Below are 13,367 nucleotides of genomic sequence, written 5' to 3' on the forward strand. Positions count from 1 at the left end.
TTAACATTAAAAGTAAGTGAGTTACACTCAAAATATTGTTGGCCCCTTTTATTTGTTGGTAAAAAGGATCGCGAAATCACCCCCTAATTGGGCCATGTTAAACAAAAAGCAACCAACCCTCAATTTGTAAATTAAGAGAAAATAAACTTTTTGTTTTGCTAAATATTTAATTTTCCGTCGTATTTTTTTAAATGATAACTTCACTAATCAATAGTTTAATTTTAGAGCCATTTTATCATAGTAGTATCAAAATAATCCTAATAAATTTTTACAAAAAAAAATAGCCATATTGAGGGTTGGTCTCTTTTTGCTGTTAGAAATATATCTAATAAAATGCAATCTGCAAAATCCAACCAACCCACAAAATCCATGGATAAAACCAAATAATTTCAGTCAACTCAGTAATACCATACAGTAGAATTCCTACTATTAAACATAATATCAATACAAATAAAAAATATGCGATAATCAGTCAAAACAACAAACCATAATATTTAAAAATTAAGATAAACATAGCCTTAATCCTAAAACTTACCATTTACTGCAATTTCGCGAGCCGCTTTAATTATTTTAACAGTTCTTGATTTAAACATATTTTTCGCATTAAAGATTCAAAGATTTCTTCATAATATAATAGATATAACACAACACATATTTTAATATTTAAGCACTAACTAATATTGGTCAGTACCTCAACGTAAAAACAAAAAGATGCAACATTCCAGGAACCGTAATCGGCATAACAATACCAACCCACTTGGCTGGTACTTTTCGACAGTGCAATGTCGAAACAAGTTCAGTCACACAAACAATCCAAGTGGGTTGGTTTCTTATGCGAAATCTTAAATGAACTATTATTAAACAGAAATAATTTGGAGTAGTATTTTTCATGGTTTAATATTTAGAATGGCTTGGTTGCTTTTTACACAATGTAGAATACACATTTTTAAATCGATATGTGGCATTATCTTGTTTTCCTCAAAAATGTGGGTTGGTTGCTTTTTGCATAACAAGGCCCAATTAGCATCCCAAATAAATTTTACGCTACCGCTTCACAAATTACTTTTCTTATGTATTCTTTTTATATGATCTGTAAGTTTCATCTGTTCACAAGTGCTTATGGTTGAAAAGTCTGTAGGTAAAATGGCTTGAACGAGTAACTAATCACGAGTTTATGCCAATTTTGAACAGTTATAGCATAACCAATTTTTGTCTAACAAGCAAACCAAAAATTTAAAATATTCAGAAAAGCAAAGCGTACATTTTATTACTCTTTGAGATTTTTGGTATTACTAATAATTTTTAAGTTATTGTGAAAAAAATCATTTTTTTCATTATTATATTTTTTTCAAAATTAAAAAAATTTGTTTATTTTAAAGCCAATTTTTTTCAAAAATGTGCACATTGAAGCAATGAAACTTATATATCATATAAAAATACATAAGTAAAGCGACTTGCGAGGGTAACGAATAATTTTATTTGGGATGCTAATTAGGGGCGATTTTCGCGATTTTTTTACCAAAAAATAAAAGAAACCAACAATATTTTGAGCGTAACTCACTTACTTTTAACGGTAGAAGTTTTTTTGAAAAACAAAATTAAACCTTTTGTTAAACACTTTAAGAAAATTATAATGAGTTTTCCCCGAAAATTGCTCAGTTTTATGGTTATTTCACGTTGAAATATTCGATTTGGAATTTGACTAAGAAGAACCTACTTTTCATTAGCTACAACTTTGCTTCTACTTGATCTCCAGATTTCGTGCATACACCATTTTTTTCATTTCTTTATAAGCTATATTTTTGCTAAGAACATTTTTTTCGATAAAATACTTACTTTTTGAGTAATTTGTGAAAAACCGTCCAAAACCATGTTTGTTTTTTGTTTAACATGAACATACTCACTCGCAAATAACTCGAAAAGAATTGACTTAGTTAAAAAGCTCTATAGAACAAAAGTTGCTTAGAATAAGTCATTTTATCCAATTCCGGACTCATTTTGAATATATATTTTTTCACCCCCGAGAAAATATTTTTTACCCTGTATTTCCAAATTTTTGGAAAATGGAGGGGATGTAGAATTGTAAACTTTTTCTCATATAATAATAGACAATTTCAACTACCTATTCCCAAATTTTCATCCTTCCTTTATTTTTTGGAAGTTTTTGGAAAATTATGTGTTTTTTGAACGGGCTATGATAGCGTAAGAAGTTTAATTCGTTCACCAGAAAGTCCAGCAAAATATTAGAATTTTTTATTTAAGTTTTGTAGGTAAATTATCTCGTTATTTTGGATTTTGTAGAACACAATTTTATGTTACTTTATTTCAATAAATTGTTTTGCTTGTTAAATTATTTTATATTTGCTCTTGATTATTTATATTTTAAAGATGTATATACAGGGTGTCCAGAAACTCTACCGACAAACGAAGACAGGAGATACTTCAGATAATTTTAAGATAATTTAACCCAACTCACTTAGTCCGAAAATGCTTCCTAAGGGAGCTAGAGCTCTTTGAAGATGGCGTCTTGTAATTAGTTTTTCTTAAATACCTCCAGAATGCTTCTATTTAGAAAATCAAAAATTGGTACGCGTATTTATCTTCAAGATATAAATCTAATCCATCTGTTGCAAATTTCTAGTACCGGTCATAGGCGTCCCTTTTAGGTAGGGCAACGGTTATTTTATCGCATAACTTTTTTATCTTTAACTTTTATGCATTTCTGACACTGGATTATTAAATTGTCAAGTATTCTAGTACTAAAAGGTACTCTTGTTTAAAATCGGTAGGACACACTGTTTTCTAGAAAAATCGATTTGAAAATTTTTCGCTTTATGAATTAAAACTAAAATTTCAAAAAAAAACTGTTCAGAAAGACGAAAACTGGTACATTTATTTATATTCCAGAGATAAATCGATTTCATTAATTGCGAATTTCTAGTACCGGTCATAGGCGTCCGTTTTGGGTAGGTCAACTGTTATTTTATAGCAAACCTTTCTTGTCTTGAATTTTTGAGCATTTTTGACACTAGATTATTAAATTATGAGGTATTCGAGTACTAAAAGCTACTCTTACTTTATGTTGGCAAAAAACTTCGTTTTTTGTTGAAAAGTTCTTTCAATTTTTTTTCAATTTCCAAAAACAAAAAACCTTCAAATCCATTTTTCTAGAAAACAGTGTGTCCTACCGTCTTAAAACAAGAGTACCTTTTAGTACTAGATTACCTCACAATTTAATAATCCAGTGTCAGAAATGCAGAAAAGTTAAGGACAAAAAAGTTACGCGATAAAATACCGTTGCTCTACCCAAAACGGACGCCTATGACCGGTACTAGAAATTTGCAATTGATGGAATCGATTCATCTCTGAAAAGTAAATATGCATACCAATTTTCGTTTTTCTAAATAGAAGCGTTTTAGAGGTATTTAAGAAAAACTAATTTCATGACGCCATCTTTAAAGAATCTAGCTCTCTTAAGAAGCATTTTCGGACTAGATGAACTGGGCTGAATTATCTTAAAATTATCTAAGCAATCTCCTGTCTTCGTTTGTCGGTAGAGTTTCTGGACACCCTGTATATTTTCTAACTATAATCAACGAAAAATACTACGACGTCAATAAACTTTTAAAATATTTAAAAGAAAATTTATGATCCTTATCAACTATTGTTGATCACTGTATACTTGTATAATCCAATATAACAAATTACAAATAAAACTACAGTTAAATAATACAGTTTTAGACAAACACTAGCTAATTAAAATTCACAGCAATAAAATTTGTCTGTATAAAAGTAAATTAATGACAGCAGGAAATATCTTTCCTTTGTCAATATTTGAATACTCCAAGACGGCAAGTTAAAATCTTTGCATTCCAGATGAGCTGAATTATATCAAGGGACAAATTTAAAATGTCAATACAAACTCCATTATTATCTTTTAGTAGTATAAGGAAAATACATTGTTAGACCTGGATCCCGCGTACCAAAAAAGAGTTTATTAATAGCAAGCTGAAAATTTGTTAATAGCTTAACGGTGTCTAGTCGGACAAACTTTGATGTATGGGAACACTGGAACAGGGGAAGTTTTAATTGTCGAACGTGTCATCCTGACAAGTTTATGATTGTGAAAACTAGCAGGTTGTTTTTAAGTTAATTCAATAGCGAACTTTATATAATATATTATGAAAAAATATTTGTTTGACAAAATTTTCCGGCAGCGAAAACGGAAATTTTCGTTATTATTTTTCAGAAACGAAACGCTACGTGCCGGAACGAATAATATGATTCTTGCTTTAGAATCTTAAAATATCTGAATGAAATCAATGATTTGTTTCCAGATAGAATGATGTACTTGGATCTTAGTTCAAAAATTTGACAAATAAAAAAATGCAAACAGACGTTTGAAACCGAAAAACAGTTCAATGCAAGTATTGTGAAATATGTATGAAAAGAAGTTACAAAATGGAAAGCCCAATCAAAGCCATTTCAACAAAGGACTAATTTTAGACACGATTTTTTTCTCTCTACGCACACACTATTACAACAAGTATAACTATTATCAAAAAGGATACAATCTATGTCGGTGTCTAATAAAATCATACCTATTGGTTTGCGGATTTATAGAAATAATCTTAAATTATTTTGTCCCGAAGTTTAATTTATTGTTTTCACGATGTCTATGTATTTTTTGTATACCCAGCCGTTTATTGTACATATCATAAAATACAAAACCTGCAGAACATTTTTCCAGAGAAACCAAAAATATTTGAATATCAATATGGACCAAGAGACAGAAACCAAATTGTAAACTAATTATAGAGTACGGGTACAAACCTTTATAATACATATATTATAGGTCTGGATCCCGCGTATGAAAAAAAAGTTGATTAATAGCAAGCTGAAAATTTGTTAATAGCTTAAGTGTGTCTAGTCGGATAAACTTTGATATATGGGAACACTGGAACAGGGGCAGTTTTAATTGTGGAACAGGTTAAAAATTTGGAACGGTCACACCATGAAAACGGCACATGTATTTTGTCCGACAGAACAGACTTAATCTCTTCGAACAGAGATTAAACTCTCATGCAAAAATTAGACTGCTATTTATCACCAAATGGGCGTTTTAATGAGTGGAAAATATAGAATATGTCAAATGACAGGAATTATGACAGGTGATAAATAGCAATCTGATTTTTGCATGAGAGTTTAATCTCTGTTCGGAGAGTTTAAGTCTGTTCTGTCGGACAAAATAAATGTGCCGTTTTCGTGGTGTGACCGTTCCAAATTTTTAACCTGTTCCACAATTAAAAATGCCCCTGTTTCAGTGTTTCCTCATATCAAAGTTTATCCGACCAGACACCCTTAAGCTATTAACAAATTTTCAGCTTGCTATTAATCAGCTTTTTTCATACGCGGGATCCAGACCTATTATAATATGGTATGTAATAATTAAAACGTGTATGTTTATCTAAAAGTAGGTAGAACTAGCGAAGTGTTGTAGAAGTTTAATATGTAGTGTAAACACGGCCTTCGTGTATCAAATTTGTAACACACGTTGATCCAAAGGTCTATACTGAACAAAGATATAAAAAGTTAAAACGATTGTTTGGTATGGAGAATTCGCAATGTGTACCTTAAAAGCATAATATAGACGCTGCACTTCGGTAGAACCTACGAAAACTTAAACAATGTAGTGTGTAGTGTACCAAAACTATAAAAAAAATATACAGGGTGCTGTTAAAAAAAATAAAGTTAGGGGTTGTAACTAAGGAATGATTATTTAGGGGATGATTTTTTACGCCATATTAAAGTGTACTACAAGTAGAATATATCACCTTTTGTCCCATTCGAAAATCTCTATTCCTTTAAGAGATATAGCGTGGGTAAATTAGTCTGGGATACCCTGTATACTGAATTCGTGCAGCCGAGATTCATTTTGACACATTCGGAATAGGAAACATACAGCACAAAAATTTCTACCTCACACCATTAACTGCTCAAATCAACTTAATCTTTCATTAAAAAAGAAGACCTATTGGAAATAGTGTGAGTGTATACTAAACTCTTAAGTGTATGAAGTTTTGTGGAATTTATTTTTACAAAATATTTTTATTGCCAACCGTCACTAAAGTCATGCATTATTGTACTCCTTTGCCCTCATTTGCGGCAGTAAAGTAACACTTTATTGTACTGAATGAATAATTTTACTGTACCTGCCGCGAATAATCGAGCTTCAGTAATTGGTCGATGGCAGTAATCAATTATGTATTTGAGTTAACTTACAATTTATTTACTTTAATTATTAAAAATATTGTACAAACTTTACGATATTGTGACTTAAATTTATGCCAAGGTGGAATTCTGTAATATTTTGTAATAATTATTTCGTATAAAATAAATCAAAGCTTTACCGATTTAGTCATTATTCAATATTGATAACTATCGATTTAAAATCGAAGGCGGCCATCATTCAAAACTCGTCTGTCATCACTGTCATGAAATTTTTATTACATATACAATTTAAACAATTCTTAAATTGTAAGTAAGTATGTAGATAAGGACACACCATTAAACTTGATAAAAATAATAAACTTAAAGATGAAACCCATAACTAAATTAAAATTCATGGTGACGTTTCAATTATTATTTTAATCATCGTCAGAATAATAAGTTTCTTGCGCGGATGCTTTAAAATAATTTTAAAGGAACAAACAATAATTAATGAAAACGTAAAAATGACATTAACAATCATTGGGTTAAGTCAATAATTTCAAACACGCCATGTCTTGTTGCGTGTTTAAGGGTGGCTTCAAAAGAAATATGGATAATGCCTCCTTGATGCTGAGTTCCGTTGGAGAACTTGCATGACCAATGATTGAGAAGTCCTTACGACTAATAGGGTGGTCAGAATCAGTCATATGTTGGAATACCGCTGAATTTGGAATTGTTCTTGATCGTCTTCCTAAGTGAGGAGTGACACCTAAGTGTTCGCAACATCTGACATTAAAGTGACGTCGAGTCTTCCCGACGTACGTAGCTGCACAGCTACTACATTTGAATTGGTATATAATGTTAGATGCGAGATCACTAGGAATCATGTCTTTCACATGGAAACGAGATCCTATTCTTTCAAAGTCGTGACAGAAAATCTTAATTCTATAGAGGGAAATGCTTTTTTAATTGTTCTACGGATGTTGCGTCGGATTTGTAAGCTGTGGTAACCAGTATATGGAAGTTTGATATAGATCTTTTCTTTGATTTCTTCTAGTTTGTTGTTTGGTTGGAATTTGTTATTGAAAAAACGTCTGATGTATCTTTCTAAGAAGTTCAACGAAAAACCATTTTTACTTAAGATCACCTTTATGTTTTCTAACTCTTCATGTAGGAATTGCTAGGTTGAACAGATAGTGAAAGCGCGGTGAACAAGTATATTGATTAAACTTGTTTTGTGCTTGTTGGGAATGAAGCTATCTGCGTTTATATACAGGCCGGTGAAGATTGGTTTTCTATATATTGAAGTGGAAAAACCTGAAGGTGATCTGAAGATGTTAATTCCTAAGAAGGGCAGATTTCCATTGACTTCAATTTCAACAGTAAATTTAATATTGTGGTGTTTCTGGTTGAGATAATCTAAAAAATGTTGAATGTGATCGGTATGTTTGAAGATGAGAAAAATATCATCCACGTATCGTCTATAAAGAAGTGGCTTAAAATCAATTGGACAGTCAGCTAACCATGTTTTCTCATGGTGACATAGAAAAGTATTCGCGAAAACTGGTCCTAAAGGAGAGCCCATTACAACGTCATCTATTTGTCTATACACTTTTCCGTCAAAACTGAATAGACATTCTTTGGCAGCTAATGTCAGTAGATCTTTAAATTTTGACTGCTCCATTCCTAAAAAGTTTGAATTGGAACTTGGAAAAAGTGAATTTATTATTATGTTGATGGTTTCATCTAAGGGAACGTTTGTAAACAGACTTTCAACGTCGAAACTGACCATAATTCCATCTTTGTGTCTGTCTTGGTTGGTAATTTCCTTCGCAAATGAAAATGTATATTTTACTGTGAATTCGTTTTCAGTCAGTATTTGAAGGTGTGGGAAAAGATATTTAGCTAACAGATAGTTTGGAGTATTGATGGAGCTGAGAATCGGTCTTAGAGTGCCACCAGTTTTGTGCACTTTTGGGACTCCGTATAAAAGATCTATATCAAACTTCCATATACTGGTTACCATAGCTTACAAATCCGACGCAACATCCGTAGAACAATTAAAAAAGCATTTCCCTCTATAGAATTAAGATTTGCTTTCACGACTTTGGAAAGAATAGGATCTTGTTTCCATGTGAAAGACATGATTCCTAGTGATCTCGCATCTAACATTATATACCAATTCAAATGTAGTAGCTGTGCAGCTACGTACGTCGGGAAGACTCGAGGTCACTTTAATGTCAGATGTTGCGAACACTTAGGTGTCACTCCTCACTTAGGAAGACGATCAAGAACAATTCCAAATTCAGCGGTATTCCAACATATGACTGATTCTGACCACCCTATTAGTCGTAAGGACTTCTCAATCATTGGTCATGCAAGTTCTCCAACGAAACTCAGCATCAAGGAGGCATTATCCATATTTCTTTTGAAGCCACCCTTAAACACGCAACAAGACATGGCGTGTTTAAAATTATTGACTTAACCCAATGATTGTCAAAGTCATTTTTACGTTTTCATTAATTATTGTTTGTTCCTTTAAAATTATTTTAAAGCATCCGCTCAAGAAACTTATTATTCTGACGATGATTAAAGTAATAATTGAAACGTCACCATGAATTTTAATTTAGTTATGGGTTTTATCTTTAAGTTTAGTATTGTAAGTAAGTGTTAAAACCAATATCAAATTGTTGACGATAAAAATTTTTATGTACCACGTCAGTAAAGGTTCTTCATCGAACTCGTCTGTTATTCGCCTCGCTCGCTATGCTCGCTCTGCTCATAAATATCAGACTCGTTCGATAAAGAGTAACTTTACTGACTCGGTACATAAATAACTATTATTTTGTACAATAAATAATTTTCGCATTTGTTATCAATACATTATAATGGTGTACATAAATAATTATTGATTGGCGTAAGGTTTATGTTATTCATGTCTGTTTACTATTAATGATATTTTCATGAGCAGGTATGTTTGGTTGTGTAGTAATTTCCAGTTATGTCTAGCAACCTAACTTCCCAAAAAAATGATCAACGTCACTAGACAGTTGTGTCTCAGATTAGCGAATTGACTTTACCTAGATACCAATAATAATTGTTGTTTAATCCTATAATACATAATACCTAAATTAAATATGCCACAAGAAAGCGGTTTAAGAACCTTGTATTACATTTTGGTCTAGTTTATACAAACAATAAAAAAATGGGTTTTTACTGTTTGCTTTTCTTCTGTATTACTGTTGAATATTTTATATTCTGAATTTTTCATAAAACGAAGTGTATGCTTTAATCAGAAATAAAGTGCTGTTTGGAGCTTACATAGCATATTTATATAGTCTGAACTAAAGTATGTATAATACGAATCATAATAAATTATTCATATATTAATAACAACTAATTATATGGCCGAGCAATCATGAGCAATTCTAATTATCAAATTCGTATTATGATATTTTAACTGAGTGTCACACACCAGTAAACGTGCTAATTAAATTTAAAGTATTTATACTCCATATTTTAACTATCAAAAATCCTATATATACGCACAGTGTTTCGATTAGAACAAGCTAGGTGGACAAAATTATTATTCATTTTATTTACATTTGTATCGAGCAATAATGTAATTTGATAATAAAATAAATCATTCTTATTAGTTAAAAACTAAAACAGAGAGGTCCAGAAGCTTAGAAAATAAATAGAAAAATTTAAAACAAAAGTTTTTCTATATAAATAAATATATAAATAAATATTCGTCTGGATTTTGAAGTAGACTTGACAGAGGTTGAGACTCTACTGTAGGAGCTATAATCAACTCTAAAACCTCTGGGTACAATTGATCAGCTTTTTTGTTTAGAATTTCTCTGAGACTATTTATCAGTGGATCAGATGTTATGATCAGCATTGAAAGTAAATCTGTAGGCGTGACAATACGTGAACAGTTTCTGTTGTATTGCTCCCTGAACTTGCGGCAATCTTTGTCCTTGCTTCTTGAACTTCTTTTGAAAGCGGTCCAAGTGAAACTAATGCTGATTTGAATACCTCCATACTATGTATAAGTATTTTATGTACAGTGGCTTTCAGTACCATGAAATGGCTCTTATGGCCAAGAAAAAGTTCTCTGGATTCAAGACTGAAATTTTGAAATCTCTAAAAAAACGTTGTGATCGAGTGTGTTGGTTATAATAATAATGTTATTATCAGTGGAAAAGGTGCAGATATTACCCTTAGCTTTAGCCCTGGTATAAAAGGGTACAAGTCATTGCCATCATTTGAAAGTTTCAAAACGAATAAAATTCCTTCATTCATCATAAAAAGTTTTTTTTTAATATTGTTTGTTATCAGATAGCTTTATTAAATTAGAAAAAATTGGCATAAATATTATCCATCTTCAACAATTAATCTATATAAATTAGGGAAAATTATAATTTCGTGTGAAAAAAATGATGAACGTATTTTAACTGATTTATTCTATTATAATAAAAATATGTACCTTTGGACGCCATTATTAAAAAAAAATGATGTGCAAGTGTGCGCAGGTTATAATAAGTATAGTCCAGAAAAATAATATTTTTTCTCGTAACACATCCCCCTCCAGGCCGAAACCAAATTTTTTGGGTAGTATGGACATCTATTTTAATAATCTATTTGTTTCCTGCAGCCGATTTTGATGATATACATAGTTATAAACAAATGAAAATCAAAAAACAGTAAATTTTCGCTTTTTTCGTCTATTACTAAAAAGTGAAGCATTATAAGCAAATTTGAGAATAAGAAACTCATATATATCATATAAAAAAACTTCAATATGGCGTTCGCTGAATATGTTCATCCTTATTTATTGTTGCTTAGAAAATTGCAAAAAAGTCATAAATTTTGAGATTTCATAAATGTTCATAGCTTATCTAAAAATTAAATTAGAACCTTCTTATTACACGGAATGCTGAGATTTCTGGTGCTTAAATTATATTAAGAAGAACATTTGTACTAAAAACTAATTAAAAAAATTTAAGAACAAAGCATGAGTTAAAAAAATGACAAAAAATAATTTTAAAAAGTGTAAGATTATTTTGCAAAAACATGTCGATTTTTTGCTTACTTATAATTAGAATAACTTTTTAACCGTTACCCGTAGAAAAAATATTTTTTCATATTTAGAAAGACTGAAGTTTTATATATATTTAGAAAGAAAAACAATAATTGTCATAGAACAATTAGGGACGAAGTTAGCCCTCCCCTTTTTTTTAATTCACATGTTCTTGCAAAATAATTTTGGCAATATTTAGAATAATTTTTTGTCATTTTTTAAATTAATTTAATAGTGTTAATCTTCTTCTTTCATAAACTATCCAAAGTATTACTGTAATTGCATTATTTTCTGATTTATTAATTTGGGATAAACATTTTAAATAACTTTTAAACTATTTGACCGATTGCTTTGAAATTTACGGTATGATTTAAGCACCAAAACTCTCAGCATTCCTTGTAATAAGAAGGTTCTAAGTTAATTTTTACCTAAGTTATGAATATTTAAAGAACTCAAAATTTATGATTTATTTTGCAATCTTCTAAGCAACCAATAAGGATAGACATATTCAGCGAACGCCATATTGAGTTTTTTATACGATTTTTAAGTTTCTTACTCCCAAAGGGTACCCCCCGTTAAGATAGGCAAAATGCACTCACTCTCAGAATTCAATTTTTTTTATTTTTTTACGTTCTCTGCAATTAAAAAATGAGATAACGCGGATTTTTAGCTCGCCACCCCCTTACCCCTCCCCCCAGCCAAAAACGTAGATTTTTAGATTTAATTTTTTTTAGTTGGGTTGCAATTGATTTAATAATTTCAAAAAATTCACACCTTTAGCCGAGGCTTTTACAAAATATGTCCATTTTTTATTGACCCTTAGGTCGAGTGTACATAACCTCAATTTTTTTTTAATTTTTAAAACCTATAACTTTTTTTGGAGGGTGCTGCAGGTCCAATTTTTTTGTATTTTGTGTATTTTATCAAAAGCTATCCCTCTGATTTTTTTCAGATTTTTCCGTCAGGTGCGCCATCTTGAAAAATCCGGAAAGGTGTTTTTTAGGGGGTTTTTAGGGATTTTCTCCATTTTATAGACTGCAACATAGATCAACTCAAGGTTTTGTTAATAGATTATGTATAATTTGAAATAAGTGAGTATATTAGAATTATTAAAAATTGGGCAAAACACCTTTAAACCCCCCAAAAACCATATATTTTTAAGTTATGTAAGGGTTTTTGCGGGCTTAATGATATTTTTTGAAATCGATACAGCCTGAATATTTTTTTTCATTTTTTTACGTTATATGTGATTAAAAAATAAGACTAATCGCATTTTTAGCCGACCACCCCCTCCCCCTGCCCCCATAAAAACGTCAATTTTTCTATTTTTTTATTTTTTTTGTTTAAAGTTGCAATTAATTTAAAATTTTTATGAGGCTTCTACAAAACATATCTATTTTTTATAGACCCGTGTAGGTCGAGTGTACAATACATATAACCTCAAAATTCCTTTGTTATTTTTTTTACGTATTTTTGACTTCCAATTAATATTTTTTTAAAACGTCCAATGAATATTGTACATGTACATCTCTCTCTCGCGGACGGCCGCTTCAATACATGCTTAGCGCTCATTTTTAATTATTAAAAATAATAGTTAGTAATAAAATAATGACAAAAATTTCTTTAGGCTATTGCAGGGGGGTTTTAAACTTTGAGTTGGTCACTTTATGAATTTCATAATAATAAATTTAATCGAGCTATTAAGCCTTGAAAATGGCCATTTTCGCGTTTTTCAAATTTAAAATTGCATGTACTGCCTTGCACCTTGTGGATTTGTTATAAGGACCTGTTTTTGAGTAAGTTTGTGCAAAAAAATTAATCGGAATAATTTACCTAACCGGACACGTATACAGCGTGGACTATTTGCATTATGAGCCAAAGGTAGATGGTTTGTAAAATACACAAAACACAAAAAAAATAGCAGCCATCGCCAAAAAAGTTATACGTACCTATTAAAAAACAAAAAAAAATGAGGTTATAATATCTACACTCGACCTTCGGGTCCATAAAAATAGATGTTCTGTAAAAGCTGTGCGTGTGAATTTTTTGTAATTTATAATTTAATAATTAC

At 30.7% G+C, this 13,367-nt stretch overlaps 1 protein-coding gene across 1 annotated transcript; it reads right to left on the reverse strand.

Annotated features, from left to right (window-relative positions):
• Window positions 1–7,390: 7,390 nt before the first annotated feature.
• On the reverse strand, window positions 7,391–8,236 carry LOC126883792 (uncharacterized). The gene has a single exon (XM_050649462.1). The coding sequence runs from the start codon at window positions 8,234–8,236 to the stop codon at window positions 7,391–7,393; it is 846 nt and encodes a 281-aa protein (XP_050505419.1).
• Between the last annotated feature and the right edge of the window lie 5,131 nt (window positions 8,237–13,367).

Source organism: Diabrotica virgifera, chromosome 4, assembly GCF_917563875.1.
Source record: "Diabrotica virgifera virgifera chromosome 4, PGI_DIABVI_V3a".
Taxonomy (NCBI): domain Eukaryota; kingdom Metazoa; phylum Arthropoda; class Insecta; order Coleoptera; family Chrysomelidae; genus Diabrotica; species Diabrotica virgifera.